This window comes from Mixophyes fleayi, chromosome 5, assembly GCF_038048845.1.
Source record: "Mixophyes fleayi isolate aMixFle1 chromosome 5, aMixFle1.hap1, whole genome shotgun sequence".
In the NCBI taxonomy this organism is placed as follows: Eukaryota; Metazoa; Chordata; class Amphibia; order Anura; family Limnodynastidae; genus Mixophyes; species Mixophyes fleayi.
The window spans coordinates 224,261,717-224,282,555 of record NC_134406.1 but is presented as its reverse complement, the minus strand read 5'-3'; the positions used below and the strand labels follow the sequence as shown (position 1 = coordinate 224,282,555).

Below are 20,839 nucleotides of genomic sequence, written 5' to 3'. Positions count from 1 at the left end.
AACTAGTGGCCAGATGCAATTCACAGAGGGGATTCCACCTTTTCCTTTCATTAAAGTATCAATATTCATTGTATAAAAATATTCTACCTAAAGAGTGTATACATCGCAGCAATTATAAGTGTCCCTGCAAATAGGCACTTATAGCAGTGCTTGAAACAGCCGAAATATTTTCTTCCTAGTTGAAAGAGTATTTCTGGTTTAGTGGGGGGTGGGGACATTTTAACATCTGTAATCCACACTGTGCTTGTCTACGGCAGGGATATGTTTCTATGAAAATTTTATTTACATTTGATAGGAAAAATTAATCATAGTGTGGCTTATATGAACTGATCAAACAACACTGTGTGTTACATTGGTGTTCCAGATTGCAGTTAAAAAATGGGAGCTGCCCTCACTGTGTTACCTTAAAGCTGCAATCCCACATACTAGTTTTTCTTGCTATTTGTTAACAGCAATTTTGTTAAACATTAATCTGATTACTCTTCAGGATGCCCTCTTTTAACTCAGTCTTCCCTTTGAAAAGGCCCTCTGTGTTGTGAAGAGGTGCCCAGGAGAAGAGACCTAATCACCTGCTAGCCGACATTGTGGCACGGGTAAGGTATCCGTCTACCACTCTGGTCCTGGATCAAGCAAATCTGTAAAGATTCACTTTGGTCCAACTAGTGGCCACTGCAGCAAGCCATCAGAGCTTGTCACTAGAATTTTGAATAGGAGCGAAGTACCATGCAGATCACCCTGTCCCTTTGCCGTATAACTATCTGTTGTGAGTGGTTGTGTGCAGTCCGACTGTGGAGAGGGAGCTGTGAAAAGCTCCCGAAGAAAGAAGAGACATCAGCCGAAGACAGAATACAGCAGCAGCAGCATGTTGAGGATGGCGGGGCCGGCATGAGATGCATGAAGACGCCGGCATTGCATTGAGGACGGTGGTCAAGAGGATGGAACAGAGGCAGCAGTAATACTGTCACTGAATAGCAGCAGGGGAAGGCAAAGAGCTTTCATGGTAACCCCCTGCTGCCAAACAAAAACTGTCAGACCAGGTAAGGCCTTCGGGCACATCTAACATGAGCACTAGGCCCATGGGCACAGATAATTTAGGGCACTAGGCCAGTAGGCACAAATGAATTTGGACACTAAGTCCATGGTACACATATTTGGGCACAAGATAGGTTTGGCATTTATAGTCAGGTCAAGAGTCCTGGGGACTCCTTTGATTAAGGCCTAGGCCTGTGCCCATTATTGCTCAGGCACTAGGCCTGTGGAATTTAAGTGGGTTCTCCTTACCTCCTCTATCCCCAATGCTGTGCGCTCTTTCCTTTCCATATCCACTGAATTACAAGGGATTCACTGTAGATGCCAGGTGAGTGAGGGTGTGGGTAATTGGTCCTCAATGGGTGTGGGTAATTGGTCCTTATGTCCTTAAGTTTAGTTTTCCCACCAAATTCCCTAGCGCCCATTAGTTAGGACCCCATTAAAAGTAGACTTCTGGGGCTAGATTTACTAAGCTGCGGGTTTGAAAAAGTGGGGATGTTGCCTATAGCAACCAATCAGATTATAGCTTTCATTTATTTAGTACCTTCTACAAAGTGACAGCTAGAATCTGATTGGTTGCTATAGGCAACATCCCCACTTTTTCAAACCCGCAGCTTAGTAAATCTAGCCCCTGGTGTGCACTCATAACTTAGGTCCCCAGTCAGTCCTGCATTAATGGAAAGCTGAAGTGATTTTCCAAAGTGATTGATTGTTTTCATTTCTGTTGTTTGCTGTATGTTCCTGCATTGAACTCTGTTTAGTCCAGTTTTGTTTAATTTCACATTGTGCGATTCTGAGTGTGCCATAAGAGTAGATAGGAGTATATAGGGTAGTGCTCTACACATAGTCTGTATTTATTGGTTGTGCAACATAGTGACCACATAGTTGTTTCTAGAGTCATTGTTCCTTGTTAGACTAGAGTGGGTGGTATACACTATCATGGCACACTGTGGGGGGATTGTGTTGTGTCTGTTGCAGGTGAAACAAGAATAAGTGGTGATCCTCAGTCAAAGAGAATTGGTTCTGTTCACTGTGAGTAACTTGATCCCATGCAGTGTTTGCTACTTGTTTTGCCCTCACACTTAAGCAAGTATGGTACCCATGCAGGAAGCATTTCCATGATGGACACCTGTGCCCTGGCTAGTGCAACCAGGACAGTAACAACGGGGAGTGGCCAATGTGCACACCCAATCCGTGCATTTCCAAGTATTGATCTGTTTCTCTTTGGCAGGTGTACAAACTTCACGGCTGCTCACAGGTTGACGCGTTGAGTGCAGATAAGACCTATTCGAGTGTGGGAGAGTTATATGGCTGCACAGTCTCGCATTCAAGCTCATTTCTGAAGAGAGGGCCACTTGATATTTCAATCAGAGCCTTCCTTCATGTACATTGTTACTTGGCACAGTAAATCAAATCAATAGCAACGTGAAGAAAGAGGGTAAGGAAAACAGAAAACCACTATGTATCTCCAAAACAAGATTACAAACAGACACACACACACACACACATTTTTTCCATGGCATTACAGCTTTAAGTGTTTGTACATCGTCCATTTTGGAAAAACTGATACATGCTTTTGACAGGGATTTGCAGAACTTTAAAGGAGGAATGGATGTTCATTGTCATAGAGGGTGGCATATGATTGGTTGTAAGACTCTGATCCCTGTCAAAAGCATGTTTTGGTGTTTAGAAGAGAACACTGAAAAAAGTAAATAAGCAGATTACAGGCGCTAGTGAATTATATGGGTGCTTCACTTATCTGCTGCTCTACATGTAACAGGTACTGTACCTGGTACTGAAATGTTTCTTCACTTAGAACCAACAGCTGGGTGCCATTTTCGGAGCTGCACTCTCAACATACCCCACTATATTCAACTGACTTAAACTGTTTTCCCAGGGCTATCACCCAATTACAGCAGACATCACTTACCAAGAACTGATCATCCCCAAGTTTAGCACTACCTGGCTGCCCCTCTCCACTACTGCTGCAGTGGGACCTCTACATCACTGGGAATTGCTTTGCAATGGACAACGCTCCTCATTGACTTTACAGCTTCAATTATAAGGCACTCCTCTGATACCTGCACCACTCCCCTACCCTGGCTCCTAATCACTGTGCTGGCAGGGAATAGGGATGCGCAGCCTGCAACGTATTACCAGAATGCATTTCTACTGATCTTAATATATAATTTATATTCTGCTGTAAGTGGATTCATAACACTTGAAGCTACATAAGTACTTATGTTAAGTACCAAGTCCCTACACCCACATAACTGACCCTTTATTACAATAGGAGAACACTTGGCAAATTATTGGTGTTATATAAGAGTCCTGCAAATCTTCAGCACATTTATTATACACTTGGTGGTTTGAGTGCTGAGCTAACCTATCTGTGACTAAGTGTACAAAATGCAACTGAGTAACATTGTGGGCCTCCTTAACTTGTGCAACGGGGTAAGATATGATCTCCATCCTCAGCCGCCACTCCTTCTCATTTACAGGTTTCATAACCTGCCACAGTGTAACTGTCTGTGGAGTCCATAGGAGTCCAGTGGCAAGAAGGAAGGCAGGCCACATGGGTAAAATAGAATAAGAATAGTCAACGGCAGCTGGTTTGGTAGACAGTCAAGCAATAAGGCAAAAGGGCTCTGGCAGAGGTGTAGTTAAAGGACAATCCAAGGTCTGTACACAGTCAAGCAATAAGGCGAGGGATCAGGTAAAGGAGTAGTTTAAGGACAATCCAAGGTCGGTACACAAATAGTGGAAGACTGGAGGCAGAAAAGCAGTAGCAGCAACAGGACTAGACTACTGGCAGGAACACAATAGTCTGGCAAGGAGACAGGAAGAGACAAGGCTTTTATAGGAAGTCAAGGGGTGGAGCTAGGACATGCTGGAATGTCAGGAGAATAGTTCAACTGACCTAGAACACAGATTGAAGTCAGTGAGCTGAGCAGCAGCCAGAATAGCTCAGTCAGCAGAGCAGCAGTCTTCAGAGGCAGAAGCTCCAGATTCAAATACTGATACACAGTATTAAAACTTGTCATTTAGGGAATGAAAATCTATGTCTTAAATAAAATTTATATGTACTCTTGTTGTATTTCTAGTTTGTAACATAAGTAGAATTATATAGTGTATAGCTAATACAATACCTTCTTTACTTCCATCAGAAATCATCTTGATTTTCTGGAGTATCCCCAATGAAACTGCTTGAATGGAAAAAACATCAACCTACAGTGGAAGTAATGGTACATGTGATTGAACAAATAATTTTAAATTATTGAATTCATAAGATTGGTAATATTTACCCACATTTGCACAGGTGAATGGAGTGGAGGTGGATGCTCACACATGGATCATTGATCTTATGCAGCAATGCACATACAGTGAATGAGCATTTTACAATATACTAAAAGCAATATTAACAGGATAAAGTACTGAGTTGTCCAACTTTACTTCATGATATTTTTTTTCATGTATTTTATTATTTATTTATTGTATTTATTATTTTCCATAGCAATGATTTCCATAATGATGTTGAGACCTCTCTCCCCTTTATTCACCAATATATGAACTTTATATAGAGTAAAATTTGACTCCACAGTTTTCTTGCATCAGTTTGATAGGATGCTCACATCACTACTATACAGCGCTGTTTTGGGACCCTGCTACTTCCACTATCTAGCTGTCAGTATGTGGCTGATGCTTGCCTCTATTCTTCTTCTGATATCATGACACTATCCCTTCTCCATCCTCACTAAAGTAATAATATAAGTGTACAGGCCACTGCCTCATCCAGTCATGGCCAAAAGTTTTGAGAATGACACAAATATTATTTTTCACAAAGTCTACTGCCTCAGTTTTTTTTATGGCAATTTGCATATACTATAATGACATCCCTTAGTTTTTCAAAAAGGTTGTCATTGGTATGCCTCTTAGTGTAGCCGGTGATACACAAATGTAGGATACCACTTTGTATTTGCACCACGATAAGGGGGATATTTGTGTAGCTGACGACGGCTAATGAGGATGTTGATGAGGATGATGTTGTTTGTGTAAGTCCTGCACCAGTGGAAGCAGTTCTTGCCAGTGATAAGAAGACGGTCATTGTCATGCCTGGGAATAAGACCAAAAAATCCACTTCTTATGTGTGCAATTATTTTTACCCAATCCTGACAACAGTTGTCTAGCCATTTGTAGCATTTGTAAAGTCACACCGACAACACCTTCCTCATCAATATCCTCACTAGTGATTGGAGTTAGTCCTCCATCCAAGTTGCTAAGGCTAGATGACTTCTCCCATATCCAGGATTACTCTGAAGAATTCTTGAGCGTTAGTCCCGCTGCTGGTGGTGGATCTTCAACCAAGAAGAAGACTATTAGTAGTTTACAACAATTGACTGTTAAACAATCCTTTACAAGAGGAAGCAAGTATGAAAGCTGTCACCAAGTTGCAAAGAGGATCACAGACGCTATAGCGACTATGCCAGTATTAGATCTGCGTCCAATATCCACTATTAATGCAGCTGGTTTTAGAGTTAAATTGAGGTCCTGTGTCCCCGTTACCAAATTCCATCACAGCACCATTTTACTAGAAAAGCAATTCCTCACCTCTACCAGAAGGTTCCATAAAATGTAATTATTGGGCTACAAAATGCCATTCCACCCATTGTACACTTAACCACAGATATGTAGACAAACAGAACTGGGCAAATTACAGATTATATGACCGACAGCCCACTGGGTTAGTGAAATGCCTTCAGCAGCAGCATATACCCAACAACGCCAGATTATTCCGAGGTAGGCTAGTCTGTGTATCAACGGCTTCACTAAGAGGCATACCGATGACAACCTGTTTGAAAAACTAAGGGTTGTTATTGCAACATGGCTCATCCAGTTTGGTCTCTCCTGAGGATATGTCATTTATGACAGCGCCACCAATATTGTGTGACAGCATTACAGCTGGGGGAAATCCATCACATTCCCTGTTTGTTCACACAATCTACTTGGTGGTACAGAGCTTTTTGAAAAATGATAAGGATGTGCAGGAGATGCTGTCTGTGGCCCAGAAAATTTCGGGACATTTTCGGCATTCTGCAACAGCATGTAGGAAATTGCAGCAGCTGCAAGAACAATTTATTTTGCCCTGCCACCAAGTGAAGCAAGAGGTGGTAACAAGGTGGAATTCCACACTTTATATGCTTGTGAGGGTGGAGGAATAGACATCCATGCTTAATCAAACAAGTCATAACATTGGGAAAGGAGGGGATGTATTTAAGTCCATCACTGTGGAGAATACTTTCCGTGTTGTGCAAGGTGCGGAAATGATTCAAAGCTAGCAGACACTGATAGCTTGAGCAAAGTGATTCCCTTTATTTGACTTTTGGAAAAGCACCTTGAAAAATTAAAGGAGGAAGCAAAGAAATTACGCTAAGTATGTCGGACTCGTAGATGAAGTACTTTAATCACTTCAACAGGATCTTAGAGTTATCAACTTCTGGAAATCGTATTACTACATTTTGGCGGCTATGCTTGATCCTAGGTTTAGGAGCTATGTCTACTCTTTTTTTCCCAATGTCTCAGATCACAAGAGATGCAATTAGCTCCTGGTGAGCAAGTTGACAGCTGAAGTGGTACCTGACACGACGGTGTCCCTTATTTCAGTTTCTCTAGGAGAAAAAGCTTTTCTAAGAGACCCGAGGGTGATGCAGATGATGCAGCATAACATTTTGACATTTGGTCTGGTCTACAATAATTGGCCAAAAATTGTGACAGCTCTGTCGAAAAATGAACTACAAATTTCACGAGCAAGGCCTTTACTGACATTTAGATGAAAGTACAGAGACTTCTGTAATGGTGCATTCTAGCACACTGATGAGGGTGAGCATAATGACAATGTAGATTGCAGGTGCTGGAATCTAGCTGAGAGGAAGCTAGCTGATGCTGGAATACTTATTAATATTTGAGATAAAATGACATGTTGGAAATTTTATGTTTCTTTACAGTAAAGTTTCACCTTTATTAAATATGTGTTTTTTTCTTTAAAAAGGTAAAGGCTTTTTTTTTTACATTTTTGTTTTTGACATTTATGTTACAGAGACTTCTGTAATGGTGATTTCCTGAAGGGTTGAATTAATATTGTGTTAGAATGAAGTTTGTGTTCAATCATCCTTTCTATTGTTTCCCTCTCGTATGTGTGACAACATACTTTGTTTTTCACTGAGTTCACCATCTCCAACCAGCCGGGGCACCCCGGATTGGTCTCCATCTGATAAAAACACGCATCCCGAGGGGTCAGTGCTTGTCGCCATGTATTAGCTGTAAAATTGCCACAGTTATCCAAGTAACGGGTGGAGCGATCAAAGGAGCCATAACTGATTTAATGAGCCATTCTCAGTTTCACTGTACCAGCCGTATACTCTGGGTGATGGCAATCTCCTTGTCTTAATCTTCCAAATCTTCATCTGCAGGGGCCGGTGACACACCCATTTGTTTTTTCAGGTGTCTTAGCTGTTCTTTAAACTGAACATATTTATCATCCTGCCTCTGTTGGGCTTAAGGCAGCTAAGCTACTAGTAGCTTGTTTTGTGGGGGCCCAAACGACCCAGGCACCTCAGCCTCAAAAGTGGCACTCCTTGTCGCTGGAGTGCTTGGTTTGTTAAGCCATACATGTCTTTTTCAATATCTTACTTAAGGGTGGGTGGGAGGGCCCAAGGACAATTCCATCTTGCACCACTTTTCTTTTTTTCCACTGCTGTGTGGCAATGTTTCCTAGATGTGCTCCAAAAGGCCATGTGTTTGTGCTCGCTGCAGTCTTTGACCAAAACTGTATGAAAATAATATTGTGACCTGTGAGGTGGTCAAAATTGACTGAAAATTAGTGTTATTGAGGTTAATAATATTGTAGGAACAAAAAAAGAGCAAAATTATATTATTTTAGCATATTTTTTTTGCAATTTTTCAAAAAAATACAGATCCAAAACCAAAACACAAAGTTAATCCAAATCAACAAAACCAAAACCAAAATACAGGGGTCAGTGAGCATCTCAAGTGAAAACCAATACTTGTATCATTCTCCAAACTTTTGGCCATGACTGTACAATATCAGAAATCCAAATTATGTTAGACTCTAGTCAAATGTACCTTAAAAGTGAACACAGCAAAAGTGGATTAAAAGACACTCCTAAGTGCAAGCACTTAATAAATATTCATATTCAATGAGAAATTGGTCACTACTATTGCACAATTTTTTTACCTTGAGTCTCAATGAAGTTTTAATACTTTTTGCAGACAATCTAAACTGCTTAATAATACAGTGACTTTATTTGTAGAAATTATGGATAATCTGCACATTTACGTTAGCAGAATAAGATGTAGGTCATGACACTGTAGGCAACTTTACTGCCAGCTTAGGCTGTGGTTTTATCGGAATGTTAAGTATTCAGTTTCCTAGATACACACGTTCTCACGTCTAATGACACCTGACTTGCTGCAACAGAGTGCATCTAAAATGTATAAAAACACTGAAAGTGAAATTCTTTACCTGCTCCCGCTGAAATTTGATAGTTTGAAACTTAGTTTTATGTAGTTTCCGTTTGCCACAATCTCCTTTATTTCCAAAGATGTTGATATAAACATTAGATTCTGTATCAACATCAGAAATGGTGCCCGTGTAAACATGAATCTCATAATCCAGCACTGGAATACAAATAGAAAGAGAATAATGTTTACAATTTTATATGACATTTTCTAGAAACAACTACTTTGTATATGTAATCAAAATGAGTTAAGGCAAAATACATTATTTTACTGTTATAATAAATTACAAGGTCATTGGACAGAGATGTTATCTACACCACACTATTCACTACAAAAACTGATGCTAAAAACTTAAATTACCACACAAAAAAGTCATTTTATCAATATTCATCCAAATAGCATCATCCCAACTGCTTGTTGAAGAAATTAGCCAAATTCACTAAACATTTTTTTCCAGTATGATGGGTTTGAAATAAACTATTATAATACTTACAGCACAAAACTTTACCAACTTTTGAGATTCTATAATGAATTTAAGTGATTGAAATCCTCTGTGGTACATTGTAGATTAAGGATAAAGGTGCCAAAGTGAGGGGTGGTGATAATAAAAATCACTATAGTACAAGAAATGTTTCGCCCCCCATCTGGGGATCATTACTACAAATTGTCTGCAAGCATCTCTACAATGGGAGATGTAAACTACTGCACTGCTGTAGAGATGGAGTGAAATATAATGAATAATGTATGCTTGCCACTAGAGGATATGGTAAAAGTTTCCAGCCCTTGCCAGTAGTTTAAGAAGCATATGAAAAGCCTCCCTTGACAAACCAGCCAACATTCCCGATTAGACATTCATGTCAAAATCAGCCACTTTCATAATATACCCAAACTATGCCCAGATCCACTCCCATTTCGGATGAGGCTATACCCTTTTTCCATCAGGCCACACTCCTTTTGCTCATTGAAAATCAGGACTGTTGGAAGGTCTGCCTTGCCAGTATTAACATGAATAATTTCTATATATTTCAGGTTTCTTCACTAGGTGAGCACATCTGTTAAAAAATAGCCTAAGGCAGGGTTTCCCAAACCCAGTCCTCAGGGCTCCCTAACAGTGCAGGTTTTCCATATCTCCTTGCTGGAGCACAGGTGTATTCATTACTCACTGACACATTGTAACAGATCCACAGGTGGTCCTAATTATGTCACATGTGATCCAGAAAACCTGCACTGTTAGGGAGCCCTGAGGACTGGGTTTGGGAAACCCTGGCCTAAGGTATACATTTAAAATTATCCCAGAATAGAGAACATGTAAAAGCAATATTTGGGAATTATTATGTGTGTTTTAATAAAGTAGTTTTTAATTTATTTCTTTTTACTTCTCAATTACTCTCTTTGTAATAATTGTAAAATAATATATATATATTGTGCCAGGTTAGGGGAGCAAGTGCCATCTTCTGGAGTAGATGGTAGTGTTCTGCATCAGAGAAGTCACACAAGTCCAAGGTTTTGGTACAACTAGCCTCTGCCAGTTTTATTAAGCAGAAACAAATAAAGAAAGCTTTAAAATAAACGCATTGCCTGTCCTGGATCTAAACATATGTCATTCCTGACTATCAATCTAAACAAAACATAAGTAGTTACAGCACCTATAGTCACTCACAACCAATATCAGACTTTCTCTATTAGAGACTCTCTGTTCTCCCTTTCCTCAGGCAGAGCAGAGTATCAGACTGAGACTGGCATCCTTTTAAACACCCCTCATAAGTGCAAACATTAACCAGCCTGCAGTCAGGTTGGCAGAACAGAAGCCCCGTACTGGGCCATGTAAGTGGAGCCCACCCTTCTCTCTCCATTTACACTCCAGGGACCCTTACCAGCTTTTCCCTAAAGCTGAACACACTCTTTGGGAAGCTGCAGTGTCTCTCAGAAAGCATCTGACTTCCCCTCCAGATAATGAGAGACTGATTGAACAGCCTTACAGCCTTTTACCAGCACCATGCAGATGCAACTCCTGAATACCAGCACTGATACAGGTCATTTGCAAGACTAGGAATGGGCCTTGTAAATGGAGCCTACTCGTCTCTCTCCATTCATACACCAGGGGCCCTGAAGCTGAAGACAATCTCTAGGAAGTTTTTTTTATAAACAACAATCCCATTGGGGTTTTAAAACATACAAGACAGAAGCCTGTGAGATATATATATCAGCCTTTAATAACTTCTCCAGCACTTATGTCACAATATATGTGTGTGTGTGTGTGTGTGTGTGTGTGTGTGTTTATATACAAACATATATGTAGAGAGTATATATATTTTCAATTACCGATAAATAAAAGAAGATTTTTACTCACTGTAAAATCGATTTCCTTGACTCCATTGGGGGGACACTGCGGTATAGTAGGTGGGACATTGGAGTTTAGGCACTTTTCAGACTTGTTTGTTCCCCACACTCCTCCCCTACTATGCCCCTCTTCTCCAGTTCAGACCTCAGTTTTTTCTAAGTGCCTAGGAGTTAGGTCACATCGGTATAGGCTCTTGCCTATACTCGGGTTAGTTTTAGTTTTTTTCACATTTTTATTTTAAGTTCCTTTTAGGTGCAGTGCAGGACTCGATCCAAAGACCCAGAGGAGTGAATAAGACTGCAGCTCTGTTCACTCTGGGTCCCGGCGCAGGTAACCAACAGCCTGGTCTCTCTTGCCTTGCACCTCTGCCGGCAGTCTTCCCCTAGAAACGAGCAAAGGGGCCATACTTTTTAAGTCTACCACTAGGCAGCAGTTATTTGGGCACCACAAATAATATTAATAGGATATCAGCCATATAGACGACCGCGGCCTCATTATAATAAGGCCGGCTGGGAGTGAAGCTATAACAGCCTCTCCTTCCCGCCCGCCCGACATGCCGGCAGGTTCCCCCCGCCCCTAGACAATAAGTTGCGGGGGACAGACAATGATCGCACTCATAAGGAGGTGATGCAGTTGTCATTTAGACGGCAGGCAGCCTGGGCACATTAATATATAGTAGCGGGGCCCACAGCCGACAGCCATATTAAATATATAGGTTTATCGGCGATACTCGGAGGCGGCCATATTAGGGGAGGATCTGGAGAGAACACTTTCTCCTCTCCCCATCAAGTCTGATAAATGCCTAGACTCCTAATCCCACCTACTATACCCCAATGTCTCGTAGTGTCCCTCAATGGTAGGAAAGAGAAACTAGTCTTTTCAAGCAATTCTGTTGAAATCTCAGAAAAAGAAAAAAAAACATTTAAATTTTAGCTTTAGCCAACTTTAGTGGGTCAAGTGCACATGAAAACATACTAATAATGGGTTGGCATTTGCCTCACTAAAAGACCTTCAAATGCCTCAGAGCATGACATGATGTCGCCAGTAAAGCTTCATCTAATGTATGCTAAAAAACATGTGAGGAAAAGGACACACTGAGGATCAGAAATAAAATCTGTAATACACAGCAAACACAGTAATTACTCTTCAAAATATATTTTACACATCAAATGGATCACTTCAGTTCTTAATAAGAATGCGTATGACAGGAAGACTTGCACATTATTCTCACAGTGTAAGACTCACTGTAGGCAGGCTTTATGAGATGTGAAAGGTATTAATATCTTCTCTCGTTCTCATTCTGCTGGGGATTATGTCCTTACAATAACAAAATGCCAGACGTGTTGTAGACATTTATACAAACTGTTAAATCTATATTTAACAAACATAAACAACGCCACTTTAAAATCCAGTTTTTGAGAAGGACGTGTTGTGGACATGTGTAGCCAAAAACCAGTGTCAATGTTGCTGTAATGTCCCCTGTGTTATTATACAGGTACCTGGCAAGGGGGGGTCAGTAGTATCAGCGGTACCACCTGAGAAGTGGCCCCATAATGAGAGGGGATCGCTGCAGAGGCAGGGTGGCTATAAGAAGGAGATGAAAAAGGGGAGGAGGTCCCACTATATGAGAGCCCCTTTATAAAGTGCTCCCATAGAGAGAGGGGGATCTTACGTCCAGGCAGCGTGGCTACTCAGGAAATAAAGCCCACATGGAGAACAGAAGAGAGAGCCCTGTGATAAAAGAACATGTTTTTTTGCAGGGACAGAGGTCCTAATTATTTTTGGAGCTATGGACTTTCATAGGAGAGGGATCCAGCGAATCCGGGGTATACAATCCTGCTTTCCAATATTGTTGTGATTACAGCTATTTGTATTATGCATGATAACTTGTAGCATCTTTACTGAGCACTTCATTTCTAGATGTTCATGAGTATCTATTATATATTGAAACATAGGCAGGGGTATTGTTTCTAAAAATAATGTAGTATCTTTGCATTCTCTCTCATGATGTTCTTGAGGGGGTGAATATACTTTGTTCAGACAGCAATAGCAGCAATAGGTTCTCCTATATAAACAGCTTAATACAAAGTATCACAGCAGTGGTATTTGAACAGTATGTTTTTTAATGGTTTTTAAGCGCTACCACTAGGCGCTTTAGGGTGTAGGAGGCTTCTAAAACATAATTAACACCGTGGTGCCCCCTACTGATATAGAGGGGTAGCAGCTGACAGCATCTTACCTGCAAAGCTGCTGGCTTCTGCTCCTCTATGTTGGTACTGGACTATGATGTCATAGACCAGCGCCATACTCCTGGTCTGAGGTGCAGAAGATGCAGAACCCTGCTCTACAAGATAAGTAGCAAAGGGGGTTGGGCAGAACCTGGGGATGGGGTGTCAGAGAGGGTTGGGGTCACCTATGGTGCCCCAGGCGCCTGCACCGGCCCTGAAATTTATTTCTTCCATAAAAATGGTGTAATAAATTAGACTTTTAGTCCTTATTTGGTGCACTCCAGTAATCACATTAATATTGCTTTGCTGAAGATATTAATAGTTCATATGATCATAGCACATGCCGATGGGGTTTATTAAGGATTTCTCTGCTGTGTCTATATGGTTTGAGAGTTTCAATTTAAAGTAGGGCGAAACAAGCAAACACCTTCCATGATTTTTTTTTCTTACTTTTACTCACAAATTATATTTCCATCATTTAATTCTACGTCGTCCATAATTTATATAGATACTATACAGGCCTGTAATAAATCAATAAAAATAAAAATTCTTATGGCGAAAACTTATGGAAGTGGACGTAGGACCAAAGCACGGGGTCTGCGTCCCCATCAATACAAAATAGATAATAAAAAATAAATTGCAATGAAGGTCCGAGGATCCATTGCAACTATACAGGCCTGTGTGTGCTTGAATAGTGGTTTTGTAAGCTTTTGTAAAAATGTACTGTATGATAAATATTTACTCTTTTTCCCAGTAGTGGAGATCATTTTGATTTTGTTTTATATCACAAATATGTTTTAGATTTAATTATATAAGCTCAAGCTCATGTTAGAGCATGTAAACACATTCTCTAACATTAGGGGTACTCTGGGTAGAGCTATATGGGGCATATAATACTTAAGGTTCTGCAACAGCAGAAAGACATTGGTGAGGTCACCAAGGACTCCAATAACCAATATACTGACAGCATGAACTTGTACATGTGGATCTGATGTGGTCTCAGTGTGGTCTCGATGACTGCTGCATTATCACCAGACTCCAATTGCAGTAATTGTATCCTTGTTACTGCTGCTTCCCTATATATCATGCTAACAATTCAGTTATTCTTCTTCTTTGTGTGTGGACATCTATTAATAGTAGGGTTACCAAGCACACTGTAGGCCACTGGCTAAGCTACGGCTCTTTCAAGTCACTGAATTAATTGGCAAGTCAAACATACAGTATGTATGAATACACAATCTATTGTACAGTAAACAGCTAGAATTGAGAATACATACACGGTGGTGGATCAGTTCCATCTGTTGATAGAGGCAGCTCTCTCCATGTGTCTCCATCATCTTGTTTCTCTCCAAGCCATCGATATACATGTAAGTAAAACTCTTGGCCAGAGGAAAGATTCTCCAGTTTTATATCCTCTAGATACCACTCTGGACTCTCTCCTGAACCATCATGCCCAATGCGTATTTTATGTGGATTCTGCAGATATTTTAAATTTATCTGTAGGGTTAAAAATCACAAAAACATAACTAAAACATTGTATAAAATCTGTGCAAGAGGTATAAAAGAAACAATGATGTCATTTTGAAGGGCCTCGATACCAGGGGTCTGATTGATCAAACCATTGGCATTGGCGTGTAGAGAAACCCCTTCTTAAAACATGAGAAGATATACATATATTATACTCTTTTATCTCCTGAATATCCATCCAAGCAAACCCAGAAAATTTGATATACACCTTTATCAGAAGCTGTATAGTATTCCATGTGTACAATATACTGAGAGTGGTGGTGTTGTGCCAAAGAGCCTTCACTTTGTATAAACAGAGATGAGCTAATTTAACGTGGTTAGCACTGGGGTAATTAGTTCTATTATGACCAGGGCCCTATCTGTGTAGTTTGTATGTTCTCCCCTTGTTTGCATTGGTTTCCTCCAGGTACTCTAGTGATGGTAAGCCCCAATGTGGCAGAGACTGGTACAGTATGTATGATTACATATCCCCTGTACTTGGATGCATTGCCACTATATATATATATATATATATATATATATATATATATATATATATATATATAAAAATGATAATATGTTTGCTTTGTAAAATTGAATCACGTATTACAAATTCAAAATACAAAATTCTATACAAAATTACAAAATAATGAGTTATTTTGGACATTTTTTTATAGAATGTGTTATAAAAAAGTTACATATTAAAAGTCAGTTTTGTCCTGAATGTAGTTTTGTTTCTTAAATAAATCTAGCTGTTCCTATACAGTGGCTATAACAGGTATTTTCTCCCATTGGCATTGTTCAGATTTTATTTTCCTACAATAGACTCCTTAGGTAATTCTAATTTCTTATGAAATAAAAACAAAGCAACTAAAATCTATTTCTTAGTTAACTACAAATAAAAACAGACAACAAAAGGGGTGAATATTTTCTACAACCTCCCTAAGGGACAGGAAATCCTGCAACACGCTTGCTGTCATCTACTACAGTAAACGTCATTAAAAGGTCTAATCATGACATTCTCACCATATCTCCTAAATTGGTTTTTTTTTCTTAATTGGCACAGTGGGCACAAGAGGTGGCAGTGGCCACGTTACACAGAGCCGTGGCCATGCTACGCAGTTTCGGATTCAAATGTAAAGTGTTCAGGAGTACTGAGTGTACAACTGGTGAACACCTTCAGGGACGGCAATAGAAGATGTTCAAGATTAATACAAACAGTATTCTGATGGCATTATGTGGAAAAGGGAAAGATAGGCAATGATAACTGGACTAAGTGATAGAGTAACTAGATATCATGGTAGGCTTCCCTAAAGAGAGATAACTGCTAACAGTCTGCAAGATTGAGGGAGAGTATGCCAGAGGATAGGTGCAGCATGAGAGAAGTCTTGTGAGCAGCAATATCATGTGGATAATGAAATGTGTAGGCCTTTGCACAAGAGCCTGGGTAAAAAAATATAAGTAAAAAGAAAAAGGATTTAATTAAATATATAATAACTGTTAGGAAGCCCTCCAGTCAGCACGACAAAACCTGGAGTCTGCTCCGAAGTCTGGTGTTCACTGGAGCCCCTAGTGGTGGGGACAGACTTGGCTGCAGACAAACGGAGGGTCGTGAAATGTGCACTGACTGGGGAGAACCCAGGGATAGCGTGAAGTAGCACACAGCAGCGTGAGATCCAAGCAAAGGTCAAGGGCCGGCAGCAGACAGCGATACCAGATAACGAGCCGAGGTCAGGGGTCACAGGCAATACAACAAGGTCCAGAGACAAGCCAGGGGTCATACACGGGAAATCCAACCTAGTGTACAGCACAGTAGCAGGGAAACAAGGAACAGGAGCCTAGCTACACTGGGAGCTATAACTGGCAGTGAAGCTCTGTCCTCACTGTCTTAAGTAGTGAGGGAGGCCAATAGGAGAGAGAGCCAGCAAGACCCCTCCCTACTGCATTAATGACCAGGTAAAATGTTCAATTTAGTACATATATGAAACAAGCATCTCTGTTCCTAAATCCTCAGTATCTACAAACAGGGCATGTTGGAACCATAGTAATGTGTTACTTGCAGGAACATATGGTTATACAGAGTTCCTGTAAAAGAGTACAGGTAAAAGGTATGTTATCTTTTTCTGCGCACATGCGCCCGTCTGTAAGACAGCTGGCCGGGCGCTGCGGCAGTAGAGCTAGAGTGTCCCGGTTGTTGCCCAGGCAACCGGGACGTAGGAAGCGGAAGTGACATCCCAGTCGTCATGGAGACGGCCGGGACGCCTGGGACCGCCGGAAGTGAGTCGCGGCGGCTCTTCGGGGAGCCGCGGCTCATAACAATAACATAGTAGAAATCTCTATACAACTCCCAATTTTGTTGGAAAGCCAGAGGTCAAAATGGTTGTGGCCTCCCAGAACAGTTGTATTGTCTTTATATTAGCATTATTGTTAGTAATACTACCTTGTAAACGGGTTGTTCACGTTACAGAGCTGTGCCTTAAATACTTAGAAAAACGGTATGTTTATTTTTAATCTGGAAATTGCATACATCAGTTTTAGCTGTACAAGCAACTTCTAATGGATCAAGTGTGATGAACAGCGATAGAGACAGCAATGAAAATACAAAGAGAACCTCCTGAGGGGATCACGTCCTAAGTGACTGCATTGGCAGCCTCAGCAGAGGCCACACATAAAAATAACAGCAAACAGTAAATGAAGTCAGTTTTCTCAATTACTTTCCTGAAAGATCTCATCTCAGGCAATGTGCTAAGTCTCATTTTAATTTTAACGGAATCTGGTTGAATTCCAAAACATAATCTGGCATAGCATTAAGCTGTGGCCATGGTGAAAATAAATAGGTAAGAATCTTTCAAAGATTTTTATTAAAGAATTAAATTAAAGACATGTAAACGTAGACATGCTTATTTCACATTCTAAATCAGTGCTGGGGACTTGATGCACTACAAGAGTCACATGTGGGGCCATCCACCCTGTAAATGGACCGCATATTACCCTTCATTTTAGAAATAATTTAAAATAATACATTTAAACAAAGAAAGAAACATCAATCGGTAATAACATGTTAGCAAGCATTATAATGTAAGATAAATAAGTATTACAAGTAATAACAAACAAATCTGACAATTCAGTGTTACTTCTAGGTGACTACATTTTCCACCGCCTTTTAAAAGTCAGGTAGCATCATGATAGAGAATGTCTGTGGGTTAGGTAGCATCATGATAGAGAATGTCAGTGGGTTAGGTAGCATCCTGATAGAGAATGTCTGTGGGTTAGGTAGCATCATGATAGAGAATGTCAGTGGGTTAGGTAGCATCATGATAGAGAATGTCAGTGGGTTAGGTAGCATCCTGATAGAGAATGTCAGTGGGTTAGGTAGCATCCTGATAGAGAATGTCTGTGGGTTAGGTAGCATCCTGATAGAGAATGTCTGTGGGTTAGGTAGCATCCTGATAGAGAATGTCTGTGGGTTAGGTAGCATCCTGATAAAGAATGTCTGTGGGTTAGGTAGCATCCTGATATAGAATGTCTGTGGGATAGGTCGCATCCTGATAGAGAATATCTGTGGGATAGGTAGCATCCTGATAGAGAATGTCTGTGGGTTAGGTAGCATCCTGATAGAGAATGTCTGTGGGTTAGGTAGCATCCTGATAAAGAATGTCTGTGGGTTAGGTAGCATCCTGATATAGAATGTCTGTGGGTTAGGTAGCATCCTGATAGAGAATGTCTGTGGGTTAGGTAGCATCCTGATAGAGAATGTCTGTGGGATAGGTAGCATCCTGATAGAGAATGTCTGTGGGATAGGTCGCATCCTGATAGAGAATGTCTGTGGGTTAGGTAGCATCCTGATAGAGAATGTCTGTGGGATAGGTAGCATCCTGATAGAGAATGTCTGTGGGATAGGTCGCATCCTGATAGAGAATGTCTGTGGGATAGGTCGCATCCTGATAGAGAATATCTGTGGGATAGGTAGCATCCTGATAGAGAATGTCTGTGGGTTAGGTAGCATCCTGATAGAGAATGTCTGTGGGTTAGGTAGCATCCTGATAAAGAATGTCTGTGGGTTAGGTAGCATCCTGATATAGAATGTCTGTGGGTTAGGTAGCATCCTGATAGAGAATGTCTGTGGGTTAGGTAGCATCCTGATAGAGAATGTCTGTGGGATAGGTAGCATCCTGATAGAGAATGTCTGTGGGATAGGTCGCATCCTGATAGAGAATGTCTGTGGGTCAGGTAGCATCCTGATAGAGAATGTCTGTGGGATAGGTAGCATCCTGATAGAGAATGTCTGTGGGTTAGGTAGCATCCTGATAGAGAATGTCTGTGGAACCAAACGTAGAGCAATTGCATTGTATATGTAGTTTTTTTATTCAAGTTCTTTTGAAAGATTGCTATATATTTGTAATGCGTTCCTCTTCTTTGTTAAGAAGTTGTAAATATCTGCTAATCATACAGATGAACTGTATAACCAGAAAGACATTTTGCTTTTTTGGCCAACCATCATACCTTAAGACATTAGCCTCACATATAGGGCCTGATCCATTAAGGAAATTAAAGTAAAAAATATGAGTAACTTTGAACATTGGCAAAACCATGTTGCTCTGCAAGGGTTGCAAATGAGTTTATAATTTTGCACATAAGAAAAATACTAGATGTTTTTTCATGTAGGACACAAATAGTTGATAGCTTTATTTTTACACTGATATTAAAACTTGATCTAGGACATGCTCTACCCCAATTATAAATCTGTCCCCACATGGTTTTTGCCAAGGTTCATAGTTACTCATTTTTTTGCTTTCCTTTCCTTAATGAATCAGACTCATACCGCCTAAAGCACTGTATGATTTTTGAATCAGGTAGAAAACATCCTGTGCAGCTAAGAGAAGTCTATAGCAGAGGAAGTTTTCTCCTTGTGAACACTTGCCCTAGTAAAGTTTATCTGACCCAGTTATACTGAATATCGCCTCTGGTAATCATTTCCACGTCAAATGTTTTTTTAAAAAAAGAGAGAGGAATATTTAGCACTTAAATTTTACCTAGGCTGAGCTATACCCAGGTGTTTATGTACATGTAATTGTAAACACTGCGCTATCTGCATACCTGAAAGGTGTCGGCACTGTTTATATTAAACAATTGATGACTCCCTGATCCCAACATAATGGGACCAGAATCTGCCTCTTCACCATAGACATAAAGGAAAACCGTAGCATCAGTGCCAGCTTTAGGGAGATTGCCAGTTACAACTGTGATCTTCCATTCTCCTTCTGAAAAGAAAGCAATAGGGAATGTATGCAAATACTAATTAGCAGAAAGAGAGGTGAAAATGTCATAGGAGGATGACAAATAACATTGATTACAAAACATACAGACACAAGAGCTATAAAGCGGTTAAGTGCACTGACTGAATAATAATGACACAGACAGACTTGTTAGAGATCCTGGTTCAAATACTAGCATCCGCTCCTGTGATTTTGGACCTTAAAGTACAGCACTGCATACAATTATATAGCAGAAAAATATACAACTAACTTATTCATGCAACTTAACCCTTGAACAAAGAAAATCTACATTCTAGGCAAATCTTGGATATCACTATTCAGGGAAATTAAATTTTTCTAAAGAGAGGAATCATTTGTTATAACCAGATTTTCCTCGGGTGGTAAGATTTGAGGGCTGCACTCTGCTTAGCATGCACATCATTGTTTTATTTTTTATATAAATAATTATTTACATATTATACACACTGATACATAGGTTGAAACAGGGCTGAATTATTATCATTTAAGTTTTAATTATTTTATATAGATAAGATACACTGGAGGTTGGTTTCATGGAGGGATACAATATTGGGTTATGTTGTGTTATGCTGCGACACAGAGAAAGTGGCCTATGGTCCAAAATGATTAAATCTACCAGGGCACGTCTTTGTATAGTTCACAACAATTTTATAACATTTCTGGGTAGGAACAGTTTTTGAACTTCACAAAAGGTCAAGGGTTAGCAGCAGAGATTCCTAATAATAAACAAGACAAGGTCAAGGTTGCCGTCATAAAAACAATCTGAGGACAAGCTGAGTTGGTACACAGAGGGGGTTGGGTACATAATGTGGACACTGGAAATGTCAGCAATTATCCTGTCGATATGAAAATGTCCAGAGTGTCATTCTTGACATTCACAATGGTGATATTAAAAGAGCAATGCC

At 40.2% G+C, this 20,839-nt stretch overlaps 1 protein-coding gene across 1 annotated transcript in view; it reads right to left on the bottom strand.

Moving 5' to 3' along the window:
* Positions 1 to 3,996: 3,996 nt before the first annotated feature.
* RP1 (RP1 axonemal microtubule associated) overlaps positions 3,997 to 20,839 on the bottom strand; it is a 195,451-nt gene continuing 178,608 nt past the window's right edge. The window contains exons 25-29 of the mRNA XM_075214421.1: positions 19,738 to 19,901; positions 14,412 to 14,631; positions 8,570 to 8,724; positions 4,179 to 4,257; positions 3,997 to 4,046 (exon numbers count right to left, since the gene is read on the bottom strand). Of these exons, the coding sequence (XP_075070522.1) occupies positions 3,997 to 4,046; positions 4,179 to 4,257; positions 8,570 to 8,724; positions 14,412 to 14,631; positions 19,738 to 19,901 (668 nt within the window). The remainder of the gene's footprint in view (positions 4,047 to 4,178; positions 4,258 to 8,569; positions 8,725 to 14,411; positions 14,632 to 19,737; positions 19,902 to 20,839) is intronic.